This window comes from Sorex araneus, chromosome 1 (assembly GCF_027595985.1).
Source record: "Sorex araneus isolate mSorAra2 chromosome 1, mSorAra2.pri, whole genome shotgun sequence".
Classification (NCBI taxonomy): Eukaryota; Metazoa; Chordata; class Mammalia; order Eulipotyphla; family Soricidae; genus Sorex; species Sorex araneus.
Window position 1 is genome coordinate 300,625,023 of NC_073302.1, and position 27,566 is coordinate 300,652,588.

The window sequence follows — 27,566 nt, forward strand, 5'->3', positions numbered from 1 at the left end:
AAGAATAAATTAATTAAAAAATTATATATATGGCAGAGCCTGGCAAGGTACCCATGGCGTATTCAATATGCCAAAAACAGTAACAACTAGTCTCACAATGGAGACGTTACTGGTGCCCGCTCGAGCAAATCAATGAGCAACGGGATGACAGTGATACAGTGATACATGAGCTAACAATGATAAAATGATTAAAAAAAAATAGAAACTGGGCTGGCATAACAGTACAGTGGGGAGGGCACCGGCCCTATGTATCAAACCCAGCTGACCTGGGTTTGATCCCCTGTGCCACATATGGCTCCATGAGCCACACCAGGAGTGATCACTGAGCACAGAGCCAGGAGTAAGGCGACCCCCCCAACCAAACATAATAGCAGCGGGTCAGTAGATTGCTCCTCCTCCTGAATCTCCGAGTGCTGGGCATCGAGAGAGGCTGAGCTCTACGTATCATTTGTTGGAACGGCAGCAGAGCGCATGGAGAACATACTCGGAGATGTGAGTCATCTCATCTCTCACCGCCTGCCTGAGCAAGCCAGGCTGCGCGGGAGCCCACACAGATGCCCCCTTGGAGGGCGGGCCAGCTCAGGGCACAGCATCTCCACACCTGACAGTGTTGCTCATCCTGTAGTGCCCAACAGCAGTGTTCCCGGTGCTCAGCCTTCCAGGACTGGCTTTGGGGTGTCCGGCCTGCAACCGGTAGGGCAGCGAGTGGTCCCGTCACCATCAAGGGCTGGCAGCGGGCTGCCCTCTCCCCTGCCCCGCCCAAGCCTGCCAGGCCAATGTGTCTTCTGGGATTAGATCTTCAAGCGTTTAACCGAACGGCTCTACTTTTCAATAACTTGGCCTGTGAAAAGATGGTCATTCGGTCAAACTGGAGAGGTTCCCAGCACTTGCCCGGCCACTCTCACTCAGCACTGTGGCTGACTCACAAACGTACATGCCCACGCTGGCTCAGACACGGGTGCACGTGGACGCCACAGCAGACAACAGCTCCACTACCGGGCTGACCGGGGGGGTCAGGGCAGCCGAAGGGCCGACAGAGGGAAGACCTTTTTTATAGCCGTGTTCCGTTTCACAGACCACAGGGAACGCCAGATTCAGAAAAGCCTGTAATGAAGTTGCAGAGCCGCCGGTGATTCTTACCGGCTGCCAACTAGCAACAGAAAGTCAGTTATTAGAGGCTTCCCGATGGCAAGTGCTTCCCCCCACCCCCAGGTCCCTCTTAGTCTCCCCATTTATAGACACCCAGGCCAGATGAGCTGGACCACTGAACTCAGACTGAAGGGAAGGTATGGGAGGAATCTTTAGACTTTTTGAACAGATAAAAAAGGCAAAGAAGAGAGAATTTACAGCCCCCAAAAGGAATGAATATCTATATTAACAACAGCAATGAATAGAAGACTTAGATCTAGACTCAAATAAACAGCTCTAAAAAGAATTTGTCATTTTGGTCCTTTGGTGGTGGTTGGGGAATGGTAACATCTGAACCCTTGAAGAGGCATAAAACTGCAACCCTAAAATACAGCTGTGAAAACTGCTGTTGGCTCAATAAAATTACATAAAGGAATTTTTCAGATAGCAGGGAAAATGTGAACTCATGGGATAGTGGATGGTTTTAAGGAATTCTTCTTTTTTTTTTTTCCCTTTTTTTAGGTTTGCCAATGTCGTCTGTTTTCTAAGAAACTGCTCTTAGCAATAGGCACCAAAATATCTCTGGGTGCAATGAAATGAATTCTGCTTAAAATAACCTGGAGGAGCGGAGGAGCAGGCACATGGAGGAGACACGAGACGCCAGCAGCCCTCGTGGAACCCTTGTGAGACAGGGAGAGGGGGGCGCTGGGGGCGGGGGAAGGGGCCATTTCTACATGCTGTTGACATTTCCCCACTAACTGAAAAGGCGAATATTGCTGAAAACCCGACTGAATGACAGCGACAGAAATTTCCTTTCCAAGGCCTCCCTAAAAGGCCCTGGACTGTCCAGATAACTTTGGGGGCATAGCAGAGGTACACTGTGGCTCCGTGGGGGTGTGAGCTTAATGATCCGGGGGTGTCAGGGGTCCAGAGAGAAGAGTGGCCCCAGTCACGCCCACAGGGGGGGCCACAGCACCACTGACTCCCTGCAGCAGGGATGCAGAGCAGGGGCCGAATATCACTCAGCCTTCAAAGGAACCCGCGGGCGACTCAAGGACACTGTGCTGAAACGGGTCTGTGACAGAGTGACAAGTACCAGGGGTCCAGGACCCGGATGGGGGGCACAGGTGGTAGACAGGGCTGGCCCAGAGCGGGGGAGACAGGGTGGGGAGTCTATGGTCAATGAGGAGCGTTCCCGTTGGGAAAAACAAAAACTCTCTGGAAATGGAGGTGGTGCTGGCCGCAGGCGATACAAAGGCCATGGAAGCTCCCGGGCTGCACACAGGATGGGTTTGCTCAGTGAGGGTCACATGCGTGTGCTGATTGCGACTGAAACCAATGAAAGCCAGCCACAATCAAAGCGGGTCTCCAGCTGCTGCGAGGGGGGAACCATGAGCCTGAGGGTGCTGCTCTCTGCCGGGCACTTCAGGGGATATAGTGTCTACCTGAATCTCATGTATTTTGGATTTTTTTTCCTCCCTTTGGCTGAGTCTTGTATATATTTTCATTTTCCTCTGAATTGCTTTATAATCGGGCACAAGTTAAATGGTCAGGGAGAGCGAGAATAGTCTATTCTGCATGACCGACAACAGGGCCTCAGGTGGGCAGAGAGGGTCCAAAGGGCTGAGACGAGCTTAGCTTGAAGGAGCCCAGGGTCACCCCTGGAGCAGGCTGCCCGGTCCTCTGAGCACTGCGAGAGAGAACCCAAACGGCCAGGGGACAGGGTGCTGGTGCCCCCAACAAGTGACCCCTTTCTCCCACCACGGACTGATTCCTTCCACCCAACTTCAGAAACTCCTCCCACGGGTACCTTTCCTCCTTGCAGGTACTCCCTGCTTCCCCCCTGCGCCTGAGACCCCAGACCCCAGGTGGGGTGCACACGCCAGCTGAGGTCACTCAAACCCAAAGGCACCCTCAATCCAGCTGGACAAGAGGCCTCTTCCCTGCCCCTATAATCTCTGACCTCTCCACACTCCAGAAAGTGAACCTGCGACCACCACGCATGGGAAAAACATGCTGCCAGAAACTGGTCTCCAAAGGAGAGCATCCCTCAGAGGTGCCCAGAGGCCATGGGAAAAGGTCAGGGGTTAAAGGTCCTTGGAGAAAAGGTCAAGAGGAAGAGGTCACCGGAGGTGGAGGGTGGCCTGCTGGGAAGGAAGATATGGAGGTCGGTGAAGGGGGGAGGGCTGAGATTTTGTTTCCCTGGTGCCTTCAGACTTTAGAAGTTTGCACCTGCTAGCAGCCTGCTGTTGGAACCGCCCTGTGAATTTAGCTGGCCAGGCTGATTGTAAACGCATTCCAAAATCATCCTTCCTGGCCATTTTTTTTTTTTTTTTTTTGCTTTTCGGGTCACACCTGGCTCTGCACTCAGGAATTACTCCTGGCGGTGCTCAGGGGACCATATGGGATGCTGGGAATTGAACCCGGGTCAGCTGCGTGCAAGGCAAATGCCCACCCGCTGTGCTATTGCTCCAGCCCCGATTCCTGGCCTTTACTTGGCGAGAGTGGCCGCCACTACACCACACGCAGAATGGGCCTCAGAGGTTCGGGGAGCGAAGTGCCATGCTGGGATTTGATTATCTGCCGAGCCCAGGCGCCAGCACGCTGTTTTCCTACATTGCCTGCTTTCCTACGTCGCCTGCCGCCCGCTGGCTCCTTGGCTGGCTGACAGAGCCACGGCTGCTGGGAAGACCACCAATGCCAGGGGGAGTGGGCCCGCCAGGGGGAGCGGTCCGCCTCTGCATTGCTTCTTCGACAGACAATGATCTCTTCCTCCTTTGGGGGTGCTGAATCCCCCAAGAATCCCCCAAGAACAGTGACCGAGGGGCCAGCTCCGGGATACGTCCTTGCCCACAGCTACTCAACACCGTGACGATCCACGGCAGCCCGTCTGGGCCCGCCCCTCACTGCCTCTTGTCTCAGCAGTCCAGAGAGGACCTGACACAGGAAACTGGTTCTGCAGAGCTTGGAGCCCAGCGGCCTTGCTTCGGGTCCCCGTGGGGGGCTGCGCGCCGCCTCTCAGTATCAGACGCTAAGCTTTCCCGCTGGAATCTCACCTCTCCCAAACCACTGGCCACAGGCCACCCAATGGGCCTCACACAGGATGTGAGGGAGAAGTAACCGCTTCCCCAAAGTGACCATTCTGAAAAAGCAAACGCTCACCCACAGAGATGAAAGGGCGAGAGTCCCACTCTCCCCTGCTGAGGAATGGCCGTTAGCGTCACACCTGGAGTGACAGAGTGCACCAGCCCCACCATGGACAGCAGGGGACAGAGGCACATGGCCAGTGTCTGAGCAGGTCACATCTGGTCAGGGACGGAGGGCCCCTGCCATTGGGATGGATGCCACTGCCATTAGGTTCTAGGTCACCGAGAGCCTTCCAGCATGAGTATGACCTGATTGATGGCAAATGAAGCCTGATGTCCTCATGACCGAAGATATGTTTCCACCCAGGCCACCTTTCCTGCCTCTGTGAGTGTGTCTGCGGCCCCAAGAGAACAGTCATGGCCACCTGGCAGGCCATTGTGGCCTGAAGGGCTGAGAGTCGCGGGGGCTTTGCCACCAGGACTAAAGACATGAAGGATTTCTAGCCCGGCCCTTCTCCAGTGGGCTTTGGAAACACCAGCCCCGGGAGGGCAGCACGCTCAGCCTCGTGACTGGTGAGAAGAGTCCTCAGGATGAGGGATGGTGACCCCCAAGGATGACAAAACTAGCCTGCAGGCCACAAGCGAAAATCTGAAATTATAAATAGCTCTGGAAAGAAATCCACCGAGATTAAAGATCAGGATGGTTTGGAAAGAGCCATCCATCCACCCGTCCTTGGGTCAGCTGCGATGACCCCCACTCCTGAGTACCTCAAGGTTGTGGGGGGCGGGGGCAGCCCCACCTCTCACCCTTCCCTCTGATGTGGCCCTTCAACACCAAAGGCTGGGTCCACGACCATCTCCAGAACACACGGGCTGCGAGGGTTCCTGAATCAGCGGCCTTCTGGATGGTTTGCTGAGGTGACCAGTTCAGAGCCCCAAGCGGCGGTAAAGGGGTCGAGGCGCTTGCTTTCACATGACTGACCTTGGTTTGATTCCTGGCACCACTGGAGCGACCTCCTAGCACAGAGCTGGGCGCAGCCCCCACCAGCAATGCGACTGCACCTGGTGAGGCCATAAACCCTGCAGTGCCCAAAGCTGGAGGCTGCTTGGACAGAGAGAAAATGCCCCCGTGGCCTGAGCCGGGGCCCAGCCAGCATGGCCAGCCATGCTCGTGTTGGAGAATGCACGCTGCTGAAATCCAGTGGGGCACAGCGGTGAGCGGGAGGCGACACGGCCCGAAGCAGCAATTTCTCGGCAAAAGCCGCGTCTCGAGGGTCCTCCACAGCACTCTGGGAACGCACTGAGATTCACAAATCAATTTGCTAAATTGGCTTGGCTGGAAAGCGCGTTTGCTCACAGTCCCCGCTGAAAGGCCTTTCTGCCGGGCGGCCTCTCCCGGGCTGCTGCGGTCAGTGCCAACAGTCGGGGGCCGGGAGGAGCACGTGGACTCTGGGGTCAGCTGGGCTCCCGGCACGTTCTAGCTCTGCCACCTCGCTAGCCCAGGGACTCGGAGCAAGGCAGCGCTCCTCTGGGCAGAGCTGTCACGATCCCCCCAGTGCCCCCGAGCTATAAGAAAGCGGAGCACTGGGCTGTGGGGCCTTTTCCAGCAAGTCCAGAAATGGCGTGGACAAGAGCAGGCCACCCCAGGTGGTGCTCACGACCCACTAGATGGACAAGAGGATCAAGCGACAACGGTTCTGAGTGTATCAATATAAAAGGTTCCCACGTACTTAACCAAAAGCACTGTAGCACTGTAGCACTGTCGTCCCGTTGTTTATCGATTTGTTTGAGCGGGAGCCAGTAATGTCTCCATTGTGAGACCTGTTACTGTTTTTGGCATATCGAATATGCCACGGGTAGCTTGCCAGGCTCTGCCGTGTGGGCAGGATACTCTTGGTAGCTTGCCGGGCTCTCTGAGAGGGATGGTGGAATCGAACCCGGGTTGGCTGTGTGCAAGGCAAATACCCTACCCACTGTGCTACTGCTTCAGTCACTTAACCAACGTAAGCATCTATGAGAGACAAAAGACAGCGCTAAGGGAAGAACTCGGCTGTCAGATGTCCTGCTTTGCGAGAGGTCTGAGTGATTGTGCATTAAGGGGAATCGTATGACTCAACCCTGACCATCACATACTGGGGCCATGCAGAGACCAGCCTGGGGCCCAGGTGGTGTGAGAGGCAGAAGCAAAGGTGCAGACTGGAGACTTGGAGGCCCCCAGCCACCTTCTTGTCAGATGGTGGAAACCGAGGCTTGCTGGGGAAGGCGCCTGCCTCATCTGGCCTGAGAATCCATCTCTGCGTGCACACCCTCCCGTGAGGCTGCTTCTCTTCAGGCACGTGGAGGAAACGTGCTCTCCTCCACGTGCCACTCTCTCATTCCCGTGCCACAAGGATCTGGCCACCAACGTATGCGGGGGCCATATGGAGAGGCACCTGCTGAGCATTTATGCCACATGTCATCGTGTCCCTGAGTGTCCCAGATACCCAGCAGGCTGTTGATCTCAAACCAACAAGTGGTCAGTAAAAATGGGCATCTTCGGATGCCAACAAAGGTGCTAGAAGCATGGGCACTCATGTTGGGACAGTGGCCTCCCTGGGCTGAGGTCAACACTCAGTGGAGGGAGCTGGGAGCTGGGAGTGGTGACAGCTCTCACTGGCTGGACAGGAGGCAATTTCCTGCTTCCTGCCCTGAGTACCACTTGGTGCGGGGGGGGGGGGGGGGGGGGGGGGGGGAACGGAGCATCACTTCCTGTGAAAGTGGCCAGGCCAGTTCCTTCCCACTGGGCAAGCAGAAAGTGACTCCTTTACAGGCTGAGAGGCCCCGCCCCGCCCTGTGGGTGTGCACTGAGCACTTACTCAGGGGCCCTGTTTCATTCCTCCTAGCTCATCTGAGCAGATGTTTTTCCTTATGGATTAGGGCTGCCCCACAGCTGGAGGAGAGAGAAACCATTCAATGAGACTGATTTTTGTGGAATAACAACTCAAAAGAACTTGGATCCAAGCCTCGGACCAAGGAATAAATCCGATGGGGAGCGGGGGGAGTAGGTGGGATAGGAATAAACCCTCTTAAGAAAGGAAAAAAAATGTGGAGCTGGAGAGGTAGTCCGGTGGGTAGGGTACAGGCCTTGCACGCAGCCAACCTGAGTTCTATCCCCTGGACTCGCCAAAGTGATTCCTAGGTGCAGAGCCAGGAGTAAGCCACTGAACAGCCACAGGTAACCCCAGATGAACAAACAAAAACCAAAAAACAAACAAAAAAAGACTCCAACCCAGATTATCAGGTCACTCCCAGTATAGGCCCAAGAAGGAAAAATTACAGGGTTCAATGTTGGTTTCGCAAAGTGAGAAATGAAAGCCTACTAAATTCTATACACTTGTTTCTCAACTCCAAAACACTAAGAACCCAAGTTTTGGGGTTTTTTGTTTTTTGTTTTTTTGGCTGCTGCAACTTATAAATATCTAGACGCGCCCAGATTTTGCCACCCTGAGGACACTTGCTAAACTCAGAAATTTGGCACTGGTCTTTGCACACAATTTGGGTTTTCTTTCTGAGCTGGTATCTTACCAAACACAGCCATCTGCGTCCCCTCTGGGAAAGGTTCGACTGTGCTGTTGCCGTTGACATGGTGTTTGGCTGGAAAAGAAGAGGGAGAGAGAGAGAGAGAGAAATGCAAGTTAAGTGTAAAGTTCTCCACACGTACTAACACATGTTGCTAAACGTGTCAAAGACCCTATTTCTTATTTTCAGTCAGAAATGACACAGGCTTATCCTCATAAGCTTCGGTTATTTTTGCTTTTCGTTCCAGTCACAAAAGGCTCCAAGATAGTCCCGTTCCAACCACCGGGCCTAGGCTCAAGCCATCAGAACCAGTCTGGTCTACAAGTCCCCAACTCCTGGCCTTGGGATCCCACGACACTCAGCTGCCCTGGGGAGCAAGGGGGAGTCTGTGGGGGGCTGCCCGGAAGGCTCCTGAGGTTCAGAACATCAACCCAACCAGAGAAGTGGGCCGGAAGGAGGTCCAGAAACAGGAGAGTGGGCCGTGGGCTGGCTCACGTTGCCTCCTCAAGAGACCCAAAGGCCTTCCAAAGCTCCCACGACCCCGGGTCTCCCAGATGTCCTCAACCAGCCCATTCTTGCCACCCGGCCGCGCAGCTCAAAGACTAAGACCGGGAATGAGTGGCTTCTGGTCTAGGGGCATTCCCTGGTTCTCAGAACCCCCGCACCGTGGCTGGAGCCAGGAGAGGCGTTAAAGGGCTTTAGTGCTCTCCCAGCAGTACTGGGAGCTGCACGTTTACACGGAAAATGCCTGAGGAAGGTGCAGCTGCCTCACTGCCATCTCCTGCCCCTCCCCCAGCCTGCAGAGGGGCCTCCTTAGATGCGGCTCAGGCCAAGGTGTGGCGCTGGGGATCTGGGGAAGGGGTGGAGGGGTTCCGGCCCTCAAGCAGAGCATGATTCACTTCAAGGGCGGAAAGTGGCCAATGTAGGAGAGCGGGCAATTCCCGTCCTGGACTGGGGAGGGAGGGCACTGTGTGGGGAGGGCAGGCTGGGAGGAACTGAGACTCCTTGAATCTCATGGGAGGGGGGGCAAAGGGTGCTGCAGGGGTGCGGGTGGCACATGGGACCTGCTCACAGACTCTCCTGGGCAGAGACCAAAAACGTGCCCAGCGGATGGCGGGCAGGCGGGCAGGTGCCGTGGCCCTGGCACTCTTGGTTCCCTGGTCCGCCGCCCGACTTTCACTGGAACCCCTGGGACCGCAGGACAACAGGGTCTATAAACTGGACTGGGCATTTGGCCATTTGGCCACAATTGCTCTGCCTCCTACCCCTACCCAGTGCCAGCAGAGCAAAGGCCCAGTGGCAGCCTTGGTGGTCCTGGCTTCTGTCTCCCCTCCTCACGGCCTGACCTCACCCCTGCGTTTAGAAGAGTCTCCTCGGTGTCCACCTGGCAGGCTGCCCTGAGGGGCAGATGAGTCTATCCGTGTGAGTCCGCCTGCAGGAAACCCCCTGGCAGAGGGGAGGGTCTTAGCTGCTGTGCTACAATCAGGCCCCGTCACCTTGCACTCCCTCCTTTACCCAACTGAGAGCTAAAAACCACCACCACCACCACCACCACCACCACCACCACCACCACCACCACCACCACCACCACCCAGCCCTCATGAGAGAGACAGCACTGCAAATCATCTCTGGAGTGTTCTCTGGGCCGTGGTGGGGGTGGGGGACAGGGAAGGGGGTGTCAATCTGACGCCAGCTGGGGTGCAGCCAATAGAGGCACACCTGGTACTAGGACACCTAAAGGAAAGGCTCTCAAGGATGGTTCTCTGGAAGCATCTGAGGGGGCCCGTTCTTGGCTCCAAACTGAAGCCTCAGAGGGGGGCTAACTGGAGCTGATGGAGACAGGGAGGCTGGACTTGCGGCTGAGGATAAGTCCCAGGGTGGAAGGCAGGCCGGCAGGTTCTGCAGAGAGCTGTGACCCTCTGGGCCCGCCACCTAATGTCACTGAATAGGTGAAGTCGGGCAGTGGGCTCGGCCTCCTGCAGGCACCAGCTGCGGCCTCGGCCCAGGCCTCCCAGTCTCCCAGCGCTGAGCAGAAGAGACACAGAGGCTCCAGCTCTCCTGGGGCTGCTGGGTGGTTTGTTTGCTTCTTCCCTTGGCTCTGAGGCCATTCTGGGCTCGGTTATCAGGGGGCCAGGCAGTGCCAGGCTGGAGCCCAGGGTTCACAGCCATCTCCCCAGCGACCGGGGAGGAAGCGCTTAATCCCATTCCCCCACGGCGTGGGTTGCGTTCCCATGACTCGATTCTCTTGAACACCATCAGCAGAAGCCAGAACGTGACTCGGTGGCAGAGAACTTTCCTCCAGAGCAAGAGGCTCTGGGTTCGGTCCCCAGCGCCACACAGACACACAACACAGACGAGCAGAACTCCAACCCACACCCTGAGCACGGTCATTTGAAGTTAGAAAGAAACCAAGAGATGCTGCGGATGGGTCATTCTGCCTGGGAGTGGCCATCCGTCTTGCGGGTTCTTTCTGGAGCAGTTCTCGGCCGGGCCACCTGCTGAAGGCAGCCCTGGGAAGATGCCCACAGGGCTGGAAACCAACCACAGTCTCCTGAAGAGGCGCAGGCACCTGGGCCCAGCGCAGCTGTGCCAAGATGCTGAAGGCTGAACCTGGGGTCCAGGGACCCCTGCTATGGCCCCGCTGTACCCCGCACCTCAAAGGAGAGGGCGAGACAGGTAGTGGCAGGCTCGGGCTTCTAAGTGTTGGAGTAACTGTAACTGTTGGTCAGTAACTCATACACCGATGTGTCCTATTAAAGGAAAAAAACTGTAATTTTTATCCAAGGACAACTAGAGGCAGAAGCCAGCTCATTAAACCCTCTTTTATAAAGCTATTTTGCACAAGGAAAACAGATATTTCCAGGTTAAATGATTACAGAAGAATCCCTGGAAGATGACCCATTTCTAAGTCGAAGACAATTTCTATGTAATTTATTTTCTCACAAACTTTGCTCCCCCGAGTGCCGGGGTTTCTAACACAGGCAGCCCCGAGCCACCAACATCTCAGAGTGGTGCATAAAATATCCGAGGGAGGCTTTCAGCACCCCTGCAATAATTCTGGCAATTTTTACTCATTTGCATGATCCAGAGGATTGTTAGCTGCGTTTCCTGCTGTTCTGTTTGGGGAAGTCGTATCTCTGCCTAAGAAGGGCTCACAAAAACAATGAAGAAAAATATTTTTCCAAAATTCCCAGGGAATCTAAATTTAAATTCGAGCCAAAAGCCGTAACTGCCACGGAGAGAATTTTCTGGATTTCGACGGGGTTGTCTGTGGTGAAGTGGCTGGCTGGCTGAGCTGGGGGCATGTCCCTTTGGCTACACGGAAGTAGGGAGGTCACTGGACAATCTCCATTCACAGGAGGGCCCGTAAGAAGTCTACTTTTTGGTTTTGGGCCACACCAGCCAAGATTTCTCCTGGCTCTGTGCTCAGGGATCACTCCTGGGCCCAGGGGCGAGGCAGTCCCCCGTACTCTGTCTCTTGTGTCTCTTTTGCTTCTCTACAGGAATCAAAACCAAATTGCCTCAGAATTGCTGCTGGCACTAACCAAGGGCCGTGCCACGGTGGCTGCTGTCATAGCTTGGACGCTTCCTCCATGGCCACTCAGGGCCACGGCCCCTCGGCGGTGAGCAGCGAGCTCGAGAGACCCTCCTCTCAGTTCTCGCGCACCAAGAAGCAACTCGAGGCTTTCAGCGCTGGGGGCGGCCGGCTTCCTTGAGTTCCAGGAGGAAATCCCCTCATCCCCCCCATGCAGCCCTTCGCTCTGATGCTTCCCTTAAGGGAGCCATGGGGAGCTGAGGAGCAGGAGAGAGAAAGGGACCTGCTGGACACACAGCGATGACCCTGAGGCTCCTTGCGAGCGAGGGCGGGGGCAGTGGGGAGACTGACAGGCCACGCTGGGTTCCTGGCCCCAGTCCGGGGTGTCTGGGGTAGAGAAGGTCCCACTGGCAGAGCAAGAACCTCCCCGCAGAGGCCCAGCACACGGGCAGCAGTCACTGGCCTCAGCAGACCTGGGGCACCTCTGGGAGGCCCTGGCCACCGTCAGGCTACAGGAGCCAGCGGCATGGGAGGCCCAGATGCCTCAGGAGGCCCCGAGAGTGTCAGTGGGGATTCAGGGGGTGGGGGGCATGGTGAGCACAGCAGTGTGGTTTCCCTGACGGGACCATCAGGCCAAGTGTCCGGTTGCACAGGGAGTTCTGGGCCCAGCTGAGGCACGCTCCATTGGTGGTCTCCCGCCCACCCAGACACTCTCCTGCTGGAGAGTCTCCTCAGGGCCCTCTGCTGAGAAAGCACAACGCCATGGAAATAGGAGAGAGAGTGTCCTTAGGAGGAAGGAAGGAAGGAAGGAAGGAAGGAAGGAAGGAAGGAAGGAAGGAAGGAAGGAAGGAAGGAAGGGAGGGAGGGAGGGAGGGAGGGAGGGAGGGAGGGAGGGAGGGAGGGAGGGAGGGAGGGAGGGAGGGAGGGACTCATATCACACACAGGTCCGCAGCGTGCACCCGAGTCTCACAGACTAATGGCTTCACTGCCTCACTGTGTAAAGACACTGATAACCAAAGCAGCAGAGAAATTGAATCTGAAATAGAAAACCTCAGGCTCATGCAGTTTGACCAAGAAATTCTGGGGGAACGGGGGAGAAAGAGAGAGGGAGGAGGGATGGAGTGAGAGGGAAAGGGAGAGAGAGGGTGAGGCAGAGAGAGAGGGTGAGGGAGAAAGAGAGGGAGGAAGAGAGAGAGAGAGAGAGAGAGAGAGAGAGAGAGAGAGAGAGAGAAGGAGAGTGCACGCAACCCTATATAAATCTCTTCCCCAAAATAGAGGGAAGATTTCTTACCAGCTCATTTTATGCAACCAGCATTACCCTAATACCAAAAGCAGACACAGAGACAGGAAAACCACTGTAAATGTAAATGCAAGGCACTTCCATAAATTAAAACACAGAAATGTGTTTTTAAGGAATATTAAAATAGTCACGACCAAGTGAGGTTTGGCAAAAAAAAAAAACACCTCAAAGCAGATTTTTAAATTTTATTTTTTACGAAAGCACCATGATTTGCAAAGTTCTTCATAGTTGCATGTTAGACATAGAACATCGCAGCACTGATCCCACCACCAAGGTCAGCTTCCCCCCACCAGTGTTCCCAGGTTCCTTCCAGATCCGCGCCCCCCACCACACTGGGAAAAAATGTATTAACAGACAAAGAAGAGAACAAAGCATATGATCTGGATAGTATAGAGATCCATGGAATATTTGGCTTCCTTGGACTCTGATATAGTCGAGGAGGGGTAAAGGCCTCAGGTGAGCATCTCCGTGGGAGGCTGTGGTGGGTTCCTGGGCGCAAGCTGCTGTGTCACCCCAAGAATCCACTAAGAACTCAGAAATCCACTCTCTGGGAGTGATGAGAAAGAACAGCGGCGGTGGTAAGGAGTCCACCTCGCATGCTGCTGACCCAGCACCCCACACAGTCCCCACAGCACCGCCAGGAGTGACCACACCTGAGCACAGCCAAATGTGGCCCCCAGCCAAGCCCAAATCCATTTCCTTATTTATACTTCTTTTCCCAAACCCACAAATCCATATGATATTTTATGACCGTTTTGACTCTAGGATGCACCCAAGAGTGAGCGAAAAGCAATGACCAGCCACGTGTCAGGCAGGACACACGACACCAGCAGCGAGAGCAGGACAGGGAGGCTGGAGCTCGTGATCTTCGTGGCTGAAACGAGCCAGCCAGCAGTCCCCCATGGTGGGGGAGTGCACAACAGCCGGGGTTGGGGGAGGGCGGTATGGAAAGAGGAGCTATGGCTGAAATTGTGTGAGGCCAGGAAGAAACACTTCCTGAAATGTTCAGAAACAAGAGCAACCCCACCTGCCGGTGCTAAAAAGCACGAAGTGATAAGACCACAAACGGCTGACAGCAGCATGCACAAAGACCCAAGTCTGGTGTTTTAATAGACGCCAAAGCCCACCCATCCCCTCTGCAGGGAGCTCAGGGGATAAAGGACACAGAGGACTCCATCTGACGCTGTCACTGGGGTATGCGGCGAGACCTGCACAGAGCAGAGGTAGCCAGCTCCCCTACTGGCCCCGATCTCAGCCTCGGCTGCCCCAAGTCCCTGCTGGGAGGTGACAAAGCCCCGAGCCTGCAGTTAAAGGCTTGAATCAAGTGTCCAGAAGAACCAGCCCAGGACACTGTGTCTCAAAGCAGATGGCCACGTCTCAATTCCTTTAGAAGAGGGGGTGGCAAACTACCGCCCACTTAGCCGCCCAGGCCGACCGCAGCTATCCCCGCCCAACCCCTGAGCTCAAAGTGGGCTTCAGATATATATTTTTTTAAGGGCTGGAAAACAATCGGAAGGAAACTATTTCATGACACATGCAAATGAGATGAGAATCGAGTGTGAGTGTCATTCAATAAAGTTTTATTGGAACCCAGCCACGCTCATTCATTTATTTATTGTCTCTGGATGCTCTCACTCCACCCCGGAGATGCTGGGGAGTTGTGACAGAGACCGTATGGCCTGCCGAGCCTAGAATATTCACCATCTGCAGTTTCAGAGAAAAGTTTTCCACCCCCTGAGCGGCGAGGCTGCGGGGAGGGCTGCTTAGGGAAGGGCCGGGCCTGTGCCATGGTGACAGCCGGGTGGCTGGACGTCAAAACTGGGAGCCTTGGGGTCTCGGCTGAGCTCCAGTCTCCTCACAAAAGGAGAGCAGTGACACCCGCTGGACAGCGCCCCCGTGGACACCGTGAGGTGGTGACCGTGCTGGGGAGAAGCTGAGGAGATGATTTCTATGGCAGAGGTGGGGGAGAAGGATGGAGAACATGGGCAGACACGCCCAGGGGAGTGAGCACGGGCAGTGAAGCCGTGAGAAGCAGGAGCAGCGGGAGCAGGGAGGGCCCGAGGTCTCGAAGGCCACGGAGTCCACGAATGACTCCTGACAGCCATCTCTCCCCTTCTCAGTCCCTGTCCCTCTTCACCTTGGAGTGTCCCTCGGCCTGTCAGAGGCCAGGAGATGGGTACGGCAGGCTGGACCCACAACTCTCACGAAGACCCTGGTGCCATCTGGGAGCGAGAATCAGGCTGCTCTGCCCCCCCACGCCCGCTCATCGTCAGATCACTTGACCCACCTGCCGCGCATGCTCAGGCGGGGTCTGTGGAGAGACCCGGAACCCTTTCCGCTAGCATCTTCCAGCTGCTGGGTCAGAGCAAAATGGGACTCCGGAGTACACAACCATGAATTCTTTTAATAGCTTCCCGGCCCTGCCGCGAGACCGCTGCTGGACTGTCCCCTGCAGCAGCTGTCCCCGGCCCACTGGCTGAGGCCCGGCAGCCCTCTGGGAGCCGCGAGCAGCCCGCAGCCGCCAGCGAGGATTCTGTGGTAAATGTTGGGAATGTTTACCCAGAGCAGGAGGCACAGGGAAGAACAGTAAAGAATCGGGTCTCGGCCTGTGAGAAAAACCATAAGGCCACGCATGCAAGCGATTCATCCTCATGTTTATTCAGCGCCCTTCACTGTCTCTCCTCTCGCCCATGCTTCCTTGCAGGCTGGGAGAGGAAATCTGGTTGGACTCCACCCACTGAAGCCCTGATCCGGACTGGACAGACAGACAGGAGCCCTGATCCAGACTGGGCAGATAGATAGACAGACAGACAAGATCCCTGATCTGGACTGGACAGACAGATAAGGAGCCCTAATCTAGACTAGGCAGACAGACAGGTAGGAACCCTGATCCGGACTGGGCAGACAGACAGACAAACAAGGAGCCCTAATCTAGAGTAAGCAGACAGAGAGACAGATAGGAACCCTGATCCGGACTGGGCAGACAGACAGACAGACAGACAGAAACCCTGATCCTGACTAGGCAGACAGACAGACAGACAAGAGCCCTGATCCAGACTGGGCAGATAGACAGATAGAGCCCTGATCCGGACTCGGCATACAGACAGACAGACAGACAGACAGACAGATAGGAGCCCTGATCCGGACTGGGCAGACAGACAGAGAGACAGGCACCCTGATCCGGACTAGGCAGACAGATGGACAGATAGAGCCCTGATCCAGACTCAGCATACAGACAGACAGACAGACAGACAGACAAATAGGAGCCCTGATCCGGACTGGGCAGACAGACAGAGAGACAGGCACCCTGATCCGGACTGGGCAGACAGATGGACAGATAGACCCCTGATCCGGACTGGGCAGACAGACAGACTAGAGCCTTGATCCAGGCTGGGCAGACAGATAGAAAAGAGCCTTGATCTGGACTGGGCAGAGAGACAAGAGCCCTGATCTGGATTGGGCAGTCAGACAGACAGGAACCTGATCTGCAAGGGGAGACAGGCAGGAAGTCGCCTGGCCCACAGCAGACTGTCTGCTGGTAGATCACTAACTTTCCCAGGCCCAGAGTCCATCAGACATCAACCCGGGGCAGGCCTGTCCCCTTGTCGATGGACCATCGAGCAGCCCAGGAAAGGGATGGAGGTGGACGTGTAAGCAGCAGGGATCACCAATCTAAGGCGTCCATGGTGTTACTTAAAATGTCTTCCCCTTTGGAGATTTCTTGCCAGTTTCTAAAATAACTGTACCAGAAAAGTATTGTTAAAGCGAAAAAGCTTTTTAGAATCCCATGTCAACCAAGGCATTTCCTCCCAATCTGGAATGAGAAGAGGGTTTTTTTTTTTTCCTATTTTCACTGACATAAATGTAGTAAGCAAATCTCCTATATCAAAAGCCACGTGTTTTTTATATGTATCATTCCCAGGGACAAGAAACCTTATTCGTTCACTCCACGAGAAGAGTTCTGGAGCCTGTGAGGCAGAGGGAAGGATAAGGGGGATTCAATTGGGAAAGTTTCAGAGACTGTCAAGAGAGGAGAACCAAGAGAGTAACCACAACCCCAAACCCAGCACCAGTGCCAAAAACAACACCAATACCAGCACTATAAAACCAAAACCAATCCCAACACTAGCACCAATGCCACCAAAACCAACCCCAACACCAGCACCAATAACACCAAAACCAGCACCAGCACCAGTAACACCAAAACTAACACCAACCTGAGCACCAATAACACCAAAACCAGCACCAGCACCAATAACACCAAAGCAAACCCTTACCCCAGCACCAATAACATCAAAACCAACCCTTACCCCAGCACCAATAACACCAAAACCAACCCTTACCCCAGCACCAATAACACCAAAACTAGCACCAGCACCAATAACACCAAAACCAACCCCTACCCCAGCACCAATAACACCAAAACCAACCCTTACCCCAGCACCAATAACACCAAAACAGCACCAGCACCAATAACATCAAAACCAACCCCTACCCCAGCACCAATAACATCAAAACCAACCCTTACCCCAGCACCAATAACACCAAAACCAACCCTTACCCCAGCACCAATAACACCAAAACAGCACCAGCACCAATAACATCAAAACCAAATCCTACCCCAGTACCAATAACACCAAAACCAACCCCTGCACCAATAACACCAAAACCAACCCTTACCCCAACACCAATAAGACCAACATCAGCATCAACACCAATAACACTAAAACTAACCCCAATACCAGCACCAATAACACCCAAACTAACCCCAACCCCAGCACCAAAACACCAAAACCAATACCAACACCAGCACCAATAACACCAAAACCAGCACCAGCACCATGCGCACCAACACCACCGGGAGAGACAAAGCGTCACCAATAACACTAACACTGACATTACCGCAAACTCTCCCTGAGACCTCTGGGCCTCCACTCACAGCCCCACCGTCACTGACACCAGCACCAGCGCGGACCTGACTAATGCCAACATGACCAAGTCTCACGCACTGACTCGAACTTCTCCAATGTCACTCTTGCTCTTTCCTGGGGGCAGGAAAGGGCACAGAGTCTGGGGCTGGGCTGGGCTCTGCCCGGTGACCCTCACCGGAGCTGCTGTTTGCCGCATTGAAATCTTCATGCATTTCTTGTTTCACATCGCTTCATATTTACTGGCTGACTGCAGGATTGGGGTTCCAACCCCAGGCCCCACACGTGCAGGGTGTGAGCAGTGCTGCTGAGCCACTGCAGATACTGGACTATTTCAGCCCTGACCATCTCCACTTGCCATTGCCAGACTCCGGCTGGCCTCGGACAGGGGTGGCAGCAGGCTCCATTAGGCTCTGCTCTAGTGTGTTTATTGCAGGTGCCTCCCTGGCTCAACCAGAGGCCTCAGGAAGCTCCAGCCGTTTTCTGGGCCTCCGAGCTCCCCAACCCTGATCCACTTGGCTCTGGCCGAGTCTATTAGCTCCCACACAGCCCCAGGCCGGGCATGACCGACTGTGTCTCCCGTCTCCGACAGCAGTAAGACACTGGCTTAGAGCCACACGCAGGGCCCAGACTGAAGGCCCGGTGGAATGTTAGGCCCAGAGCCAGGAAAGCCTCAGCATTAAGCAAACATGAGTGAGGTTTAAGATAAATGGTAAAGGTGAGGACTCTTAAAACAGTCATCTGTGTATTTTCTGAGGGGGGTTGGATGTTTCTTTCTTGTAAAGGTCTACCAGTGCCTTATATACCTTTGATATTAACTCCTAGTAAATGGGAGAAGAAATGAACAGAAACTTCCTCAAAGAAGAAATTCAACTGGCCAAAAGGCACAAGAAAAGATGCTCAGGGAGATGCAAATCAAAACAACAATGAGATATCATCTCACACCACAGAGACTTCACACATCCAAAAGAACAAGAACAACCAGTGTTGGCGCAGTTTCAGGGAGAAAGAGACTCTCATTCATTGTTGGTGGGAATGCTGACTGGTCCAGCCTTTTTGGATAATAATATGCACATTCCTTAAAAAACTAAAAACTGAGCTCCCATTTGACCCAACAATGTCACTTCTGGGAATATACCCTCAGGGCCCAAAAACACATCACAGAAATGCCACCTGCACTCCTATGTTCTTAGCAGCACTGTTTACAATAGCCAGAAGCTGGAAACAACCTTCTTGTTGTTTCCAATAGTCAGAGTGCCCGAAAACAGACAACTGGATTAAAAAAACAAAAACAAACAAACAAAAAAACCATGGTACATCTATGCAATGGAATACTATGTGGCTGTTAGGAAAAATGAAGCCATGACATTTGCTTATAAGTGCATGGACATGGAGAGTATTATGCTAAGTTAAATGAGTCAGAAGGAGATGGACAGATATAGAATGACTGCATTCATATACGGGATATAAAAAATAGTATGAAACTAATATCCAAAGCCAGGAAAAACAGGATTGATCTACAGTTGGAAGCATGCCATAAGTCTGTGGCCGATGGAGAAGGGGTGCAGGGGATTTAAAGGGGAGTTAGGATAGAGATGGGACCAACATGACAATAATAGAAATGACCACTTTCGGGGCTGGAGCGATAGCACAGTGGGTAGGGCGTTTGCCTTGCACGTGGCCAACCCGGGTTCGATTCCCAGTATCCTATATGGTTCCCCAGCACCGCCAGGAGTAATTCCTGAGTAGAGCCAGGAGTAACCCCTGTGCATTGCTGGGTGTGACCCTAAAAGCAAAATAAATAAGTAAATTAATTAAAAATGACCATTTTGGACAAGAAATGAGTGTTGAAAGTAGGTAAAGGGATATACATGATAACCTTTCAATATTTGTACTGAAAACCATAAGGAGAGAGAGAGAGAGAGAGAGAGAGAGAGAGAGAGAGAGGAAAAGGTGCCTATTTGCCTGTTATAAAGGCTGACTGGGGTGGGTGGGAGGGAAATGGGTTATTGGTGGTGGGAAACATACTGGTGAAGGGATGGATGTTGGAACATTGTATGGCTGAAACCCAATCATGACCAACTTTGGAACTGTGTATCTCACTGTGATTCAATAAAAAAAAAAATTAAAATAAAATAAAAATAAAGAAAACATTTTTAAAATAAAAAAAAAATGATAACCTATTTAGCATTCGAGGAAACTAAGAAACCGGGATGACGCATGCTTGGTGCTCGGGGCCAGCCTGCCTTGGAGTAAGTCACAACCGCTGGGCACTGACAGATGCGGCGTCCCAACCCCGCCTCTCAGCGACGCTCCATGTCTGGCTACCCAGAAGGCAATGCTCCATGGGAGGTGGCCGGGAACCAGACAGTGTGTCCTGGCTGTCCCAGCTGGGGGGTTCACACGGCCAGTCAGGAGGCTCAGGACAGACCCTCCGTGCGGGGAGGGGAGAGTCAGGGGTCCCCACCCTGACCTGGTGCTTCACCTTCCCAGCCAAACTGACCGCAGAGAGCACGGCTCTTTCTGGAAGCTCCTGGCCCAGCCCTCAGAACGCTCCGGTCACTGTGGGTGCTGGCAGGCGGGGCCTGAGCATGGCGGGGAGGCCATCGTGTACAGGGGCCTCAGACAAGAAGGCTCCACACCGACGTCTCGGTCAGATAGTCCTCTTGGCTTGCCCTCTGCGGCTAGAACACGGCCCTGGTGCAGCACGCCTTGAGGTCCCCCCCTCATTCCCTCCACCGGGGAAAGCACCCAGGACCCACAGGCTGGCAGAGCCCTTGGGAACCTTCACTTGCTTGAACTTTAAAATTTGCTCTCTTTTTTAAAAATAGATGATAGTCGTCACTTGTCGCCGAGTTACTATGGAGACCAGGATATTAACAATTTTATTAAGACACTCTGACGGCAACAATAGAAACAGCAGTAAGTTTTCAATGATGAGAAAAAAAAAACCCACTGGCCTGCGGGCAGCTGTGAGACACCAGGGCAAGGGGCAGACCGAGGTTCTCAGAGTGAACGGGACGCTGGCCAGTGGGGGCTGGCAGGAAGAGACACAGCCACAGGACACCCAGCCCTGGGGCTCAGTGGGAGCAGCCCCGTCCCTCCAGGATGGACAGGAGAGAAGAGGAACCCCCAAAGCTCAGCGGGAAGCAGAGGACCTGCCACCCTGCCCCTCTCAGTCCTGCTGAGACCGCGGTCGCCTTCCTGCTGCAGACTCAGAACTACCCTTGGGCATCTTGGCCCTCGGCAGGGGCCGGACCTCAGGAACGCCCCATCCTTGCTCGGCACTGCCTTCTCCCCGGCCGGGGTGACGCGGCATTTCAACAGAATAAAGCAAAGCTGAGTCTCCAGAATGGATGTCCTGACTCCAAAAGGTCTGGCCACGTGACCTCGAGCTGCTCCCATCAGAAAACGCTGGGCCTGGTGCCGCAGCGCTGCCGAGAACCCCATGGTCACTGGGGCGCGACAACATGAGCAAGGCTAGAGCCGACAGGTCTTTTAGGCCCCCTTCCTGCTAGGGGCGGGGTTGCTGCACAGCCAAGACCCCTCTGGGCTTCACTGTCTGGGTGCATCGCCCTGGGAGGTACCAGCAGGAACAGTGTGTACGCCCTGGGGCCTGCCGAGCAGCATGCCCTCTCTGCTCAAGGACAATACAGACACTGGAAATGTCACGGGTAATTAGGCAGCCTCCTTACAAACAAGACTCGGAGCTTGGATCCAATCACCAAGTTAGGCGGGCCCAGAAATAGATGTTCTCATTAGGAGCCGGTCGGATGGAAAGAACTTGTTTCTGTCTCTGGGGTGAGGAGTCTCGGGCGCTGGGTCCAGCTGTGGGGCAGGTGGGAGAAGCCACTGAGCGTTTTCCAGGCCATTTTCCCCACGGGGGCCCCCTAGGCCCCTTCTAGTCTGCAGACATTTGCCAGCTGACGGGTTCTCAAGTGATGTGGTTACAATGCGGGGAGCGCGGTGCCTCGACCCAGTGCCCAAGACCGAAGCTGCAGTGCTGCTCGGCCCAAATATGGGTTTTAAGAAGTCCCAGGGACAGAATGTCCTGACCCCGTGCCAGGCTGTCTTCACCGGGGCACCTCGGAGGGGGGCAGATTGAGTTTCGGCCCAAATATGGGTTTTAAGAAGTCCCAGGGACAGAATGTCCTGACCCCATGCCAGGCTGTCTTCACCGGGGCACCTCGGAGGGGGGCAGATTGAGTTTCCCTCCCCGTCCTAAGTAGAACCCCAGCAGCTGAAAACCTCCAGAACCCAACCGTCGCCAAGCTCAAGGCCACTCGCCACATGCTCGGAAGAGCCTCACTCAAGAGGGAACTGGCAGAAAAACCCAGGTATGCAAAAACCTGTGACTGAGATCTCCAAGCCCGCTCGGATCGGAGCTCCTCCCCCCAGCTCCCCAGTTTTCCAGTACCTTGGTAGTCACACCCACAAACTGCCATGGCGCCATGTAATCTCACCAATGGCCAAGACCCAGAGACTATGAAATAAAGCTCCTGGAAGAGAGCGACACAGAATTTCCTGGAGCGTGAGAACTCTTACACTCTAGCCCACTTACGCACCAAAAGTAGCACACATTTGTTTGGTTTTTAACATATTTGTTTGTATTCTCTATCTATGGGCTTAAGTGGCTCCAGAATGAAATACAACAGCCTTCACACACTTCCCTCTTATTGTGGTGGGAAGGTGGTTGGTGGTGGGATTAGTGTTTAAATATTATCTGTAAAGAACTATTGTAAACTACTTTACGAAAATAAAATATATAAAAATTGGAAAAAAAAAAAGTCCCAGGGTCCTCGGGGGCTGCTGCTAGAAATAAGTCGACCTGTTTGTAAAAATGCCAACAAACACCAGCTATGAGCGGCACACCTGGTTACCCAGAAGAATCTCCCGTGTTTTGTGTGTCCTTGTGTCAGAAACACGGGCTATAAGAACCTGTGGTGAGCGCCTCGTGAACTGGCTCTCTCACGGCCCTTGGGGAGGCCATTAGTCTGGCCATCCCTGCTCACAAGACAGGCCTCAGCGAGGAACCTGGACATCAGGAAGTGGCGACAGCGCCGCCAACTGAACAGCACAGCTCGGGGAGCCGTCTGCAAGGCAGTGGGTCAGCAGGCCCTGTCCTGGGCAGTGAGCTGGAGTGGCCGGGTCTCCACCCAGTGCCTGCCCTCTCAGTGGCGACGGCCGAGGAGTTTTCCAGCTTCAAGGAGAAGCTGCGATGCCCACAGGTCAGTCACCAAGTGCAGAGAGCCGGCATTCATTGGCCGCCGAGAAAGTCTGCTGGGAAATGACTTGCACTGGGACCCTCTGGCCCTTCCTGACTGGAGCTGGGGGTGGCCAGGGCCCCATGCCTGTCCTCCGGACGCACTATCCTCAGAGCGGAAGCTGGATGCTGCAGAATCACTTCGGGGCAACAAGAAAGAAGCGATGACTGGGCTGGACGTGAGGCACTGAGAGGGCCCCAGGCCGTGGACACTGACCACTGACCCTGGCTTGGTCTTCAGAGTGTCTCCCACACAAGTCACTCTGGTCAGACTTGTCTCTAACCTTCTCGTGGAAGGAGAAGGAAATAGCCCCAATGGCGCTGGCACTGCACGTGGCTTGTGGCCCGCCTCGGCTGCCCGTGGACGCCGGACCCTTGACCTGGGTGGGTGCCCAAACCCCAGACTCCTGCATCCAGGTCTCTGCCACCCCATGCAAGCCCTCCGCCCTGTCCTCTGACCTGAGGCCCAGTGCCCGTGGTCCCCACACGGGTCCCTCTGCTCCAAGGCTAGCTTTGGACCGAACAAATGCTGCCGTTTGGAAGACACAGATTTGAGAACTTTCCACAGGCAGCCTTCTCCTGCAAGTTCAGTTCTCGTCCTGAATTTTAAAACCATAATGTGACATTTTAACATATGGCAAAGAGAGATGAATTTGAGATCGTTTCAGACTGCTTAAAAGATCTGCATTAAACACAGATTTCCATTATTACAGATCTAATAAGTTCTATCCTCATCTGGGCCATCAGCACCAGAGAAAGTAATTACCACTCGGCTCGGCCGTTCCAGCCCATTAGGCCGATACTGATGACTCAGGCAAAGCTGCAGGAAGAACAAAACGCTGATAAAAGACAAAACAGAAGAAAACGCAGTGGCCTTCTCCCACTCTGCGACACAGGCTGTGAGGAGGAATCAAATATCAAGAAGCCTGGCAGAGAGGCAAGGCCACGGACGATGATTCGAAACACAAAATAAGAACGGCCTGCTCGGTGAAAGCAAAATGGTGCCCAGAATCTCACATGGGCAGGAAGGATGATCAGTCCTCGGCCAAGGCGCTCGGCCCAGCCTTCTGCCAGAACAGCGCCTCCACTCTAGAGACGGGGGAAACGCGCTTGGGAGATGCAGCCCTGCCATCAAGAGGTCCTGGCACCAGCTTAGGAGGCCAGAGCCGACAGACACAGCAGGGCAGAGCTGCCCGGGGGCCGGCGGCAGCCTCTGACCAGAGCAGACGGCCGGGGACAGGACGGGCAGGAAGGCCAGAGAGGAGACTCAGAAGGGACAGGCATGAAGCCAGGTGTCGATGGAGCTCCAGGTTGGGGATGCGTGCATGGTGACAAGGCAGAGGGCAGCGGGAAGGCTGGGGAAAGCCCACGTCAGGGTCAGAAGCCAGCTCTGCCAAGCTCTCTCCCCACGCTGAGGGGCGGGACTGTCACCGGCAAACACTTGGGGTCACATGAGTCCACCAGTTGGGGTGGGGACGATGTGAGCATGGTGGCAGAAGGCACCTGGGACATGGGGGAGGGGACACAGGGGAAAGGTGAGGGGCTGCCAGCTGGTCTCTCTGAGCCCCCTGCCCCCCCTTCAAGCATTTTCCACCCAGAGTGTTAAAATATTTCACTCGTCTAGAATCTCAGTGATCAGCACACATGATGTGACCCCATGTGTGTCCACATATTCCCTCCTGGGCACGGCTTGGGATGCCCAAGTCCGCTCAGGCAAGGGGTGTGCGAGACAGCTGTGATGTTGGGTCTGGGGGCCCCGAGGGCTGTTTGAAGGTGATGATGAGTCTGGGTTTCTGGGGACTCCTGACATTCCCAACAGGCAGAGGTCTCACAGGTCACTTCCTCAAGGCCCCACGAGGACTGGCCCCCACAGAGTGGGGTATGTCCAGTAAGCTCTGAAGAGCGGGTGCAGGACCCAGTGGGAACCCACTCCCACCCCCAGGAGAGAAGAAGGAACGAGGAGAATTCAGGGTTGGGGGCTGACTCCTGAGCTCAGGAGGGGTGTGGCGGGTGGCTGGCAGATGAGGGGAGCAGAGAAGAGGCTACAGGGTAGGATGAGGCCAGGACCAAGAGGGCACAAGGCACTGGACTGGCTGCTGCCTCGAGGCCCACAGCCCTGCCTCAGCCCTTCTGGCTTCCCTCACACCCCCATGGGGCTGCTCCCATCCCCCATCCCTTCGGGGGCACTGCAGGGCTGGGTGTCCTGCATGTGAGTTCACGTCCGGGGATCTGCCCAGCTGGGCACGGGGCGAGGAGAGAGGGGCTCCAGCCCCACAGGCCGGGCCGCCCTGTCCACACGGTCCACTCCTTGGCTGCTCTGTCTACGCCCAGGCAAGGCTGGCGCTAAGCAAATGGGGTCGTGCCGGGGCACGGCCACTGGCTCCCGAAGCGACGGCAGGGAAATGCGGAGGAGAGGACAGACAGACAAAGAAGGAGCTGCAGGCCGCGGGCGCCATCCGGGAGGCTGCGCGTCTCCAGAAGCTGGGCCTGGCTGCCAGCCCAGACGGGAGACGGGCAGGAAGCGTCCCGGGCACAGGGCCCACGCGGGAGCCGGCATGCCTGGAAGCAGCCGTGCCCGTGGAGAAGCAGGGCCGTGGGCCTCTCTCGCCCGGACAGAGTCCGAGGAGCCGCCAGCCTCGAGCACTCTGGCTACCCCGTGGCTATGGAGTGACACACGGGGGGGACCACGGGGCCGGGCAGCCCTGCGGCTCCAGGCTGGCTTCTTTCAGCCACGCTCAGACCCGAGAGTGTCCAGCACAGCAGCTGGTGCCAGGCGAGGCTGGGACAGAGCACAGAGCTCTGCTGCTCCGAGAGGCCTGCGTGGGGGCCCTGCTTTCAGTCTAGAACGTTCCGCCTGCTCTCCGCGGTCCCTCGGTGTGCCCCCTCTTCCACTTGCTGTTCTGTGCACCACTGCCCACCAGCCTGCCCCCTGCGCTGAGTCCTCCCTGGTCACGGCCACCAGGTGCTCCCCACCAAGGCCGAGGCGGAAGAGCCACTTCCAGGGAAGGGACGGCCACGAGCTGCTGACTCCAGGCTGACCTCCCCACGGCCCACGGCGCACCCCCCGTGAGGCGGAGCAGAACGCGGCCTCTCCTGTGCCCGGGGAAGCCAGGAATGCTGGTGGTGGGACCTGAGTCCGCAGTCTGCGAGACACGGCCGTACCGGCCGCCCGGCTCGTCCCCTGCCCAGAACGCTCAGCACCCCCTAAAAGTGCAGGCTGCCACCCGCCCCCCTGTCTCGCCGGGCTGGCCCCTGGCTCGAGCCCACCCTCTGTCTCAGGCCAAGGATCACCTTCCCACACCCCCCACCCTCAGCGGCGCCAAGTGGGAATCCCGTCTCCTCTGGGCCTCTCTCTCCTCCCGCCGTCCTCCACTGACCACACCTGGACCCGGCTTCAGGTCTGCCCCGGAGATAGGCCCCACAGCCCCTTGTGCCGCTGCCCCCACACCCCGCCCTACCTGGCCCCCAACCGCCCCCAGCTCACACCCCTGCTGGTCTCAGATGCAGAACCCCCGGCCCACCCCACGTGACCTAGCACTGCCGACCACCAGGGGATGGCTACTCAGGCCAGGTCCCTCCCCCTCACTGCCTTTGTCCCCACACCTCCCCCTGGGACACTGGTGTGGAAGCCGCGTCCACCGTAGCCCTTGCCCCGCAACACCCCGTCTGGGAGAAGACACAGGGGCTGAGGGTGGGGTATGTGTGCCGACTTCACCTCCACTCTACCCTGCTGGCGTGGCTCTACCCACCACTGCAGGGTTGCCCCCCACCCGCCCGGACAGAGACACATCTCGCTAGGGAGTCAGAGGAGGGTTCACCCGGGGACGGCGGCTCTCGTTTACTTGCTCGTGCTGTCCGGGCCAGCGGCCACCTGGCCACAGGGTCGCCAAGGTCAGTTTCGTATGTATTTTCACTCTTCCCAGGAATGGAGTCTCCCAGGAAGAGAGGACTCCCACGGGAGTCCATGCCAGCCGCCTAGGGGGGCCTCGCACCCACCAACATGCAGCGGCTCTGTTACGGGAGACAGAGCGAAGGGCAGAGAGCACATGCTGTCCCCAGCACTGTGGGAGCAGCCGCCCACCACAGGGCAGGGGAGACCCCAGCGCCTCCCCCAGGACAGACAAAGTCGGGCTTGTCTACACTAAGGAAGGGCTGCTGCCAAGGACAACGGCTCTGGGGGGTCCCAGGGGGGTCCCAGGGCCAGCCCCCTGCTCCCAGAAAGCTCAGAGGCCTGGCCCAGGCACCAGGGAGCCCTGAGGTAAAGTGCTGCCACCTTCCACAGCAGAAGGCGCCACGGCATGCCTGAGGCACAGGCCAGAGCTGCCTGTGACTCGGGGTCAGCCTGTGAACTTGGGGTCAGCCTGCACACTCCCAGTCTGCCTGCTCTGAATCTACATGCGAGAGCAGCTAGAGTAAAAGCTCCGTTAATCTCGGGGCTGCGAGAGCACCATTATCATGCAGCGCACACATGCATATTCATGCAGATTTAAAGGCAAGAAATACTCAACCCCCCCCCCACCGTGGCCCTGCTGATAAGCCACCCCCACTCCCCACCCTGCAAAATCTTTTTCCCTGTTCTCAGATGAAACACATTCTGAAGCCCTGTCATACTTAAAAGCGATCTGCCCGTAAGTCTTTTATATGTTAATAACGCTGTACGTTGACGATCTCGGTCCCGAGATCATGATGTGATTGGCTGCCTCCTGCCACTCAAACAATGGGAACAGACGCGGGGTGGGGGTTGAGGGGGGGCCTTTGATCACCAGCC

The 27,566-nt window shown here is 55.6% G+C and overlaps 1 protein-coding gene across 4 annotated transcripts in view; it reads right to left on the bottom strand.

Moving 5' to 3' along the window:
* The window catches only part of MSRA (methionine sulfoxide reductase A), a 159,306-nt gene that overhangs the window by 59,374 nt on the left and 72,366 nt on the right, over nt 1–27,566 (bottom strand). For 3 of the 4 annotated variants that reach the window (XM_055132672.1, XM_055132685.1, XM_055132691.1), the window contains one exon: nt 7,779–7,847. In XM_055132672.1, the coding sequence (XP_054988647.1) occupies nt 7,779–7,847 (69 nt within the window). Of the gene's footprint in view, nt 1–7,778; nt 7,848–26,640; nt 26,780–27,566 lie in introns of those variants that run through there. The other variant, XM_055132679.1, reaches the window with a different exon arrangement.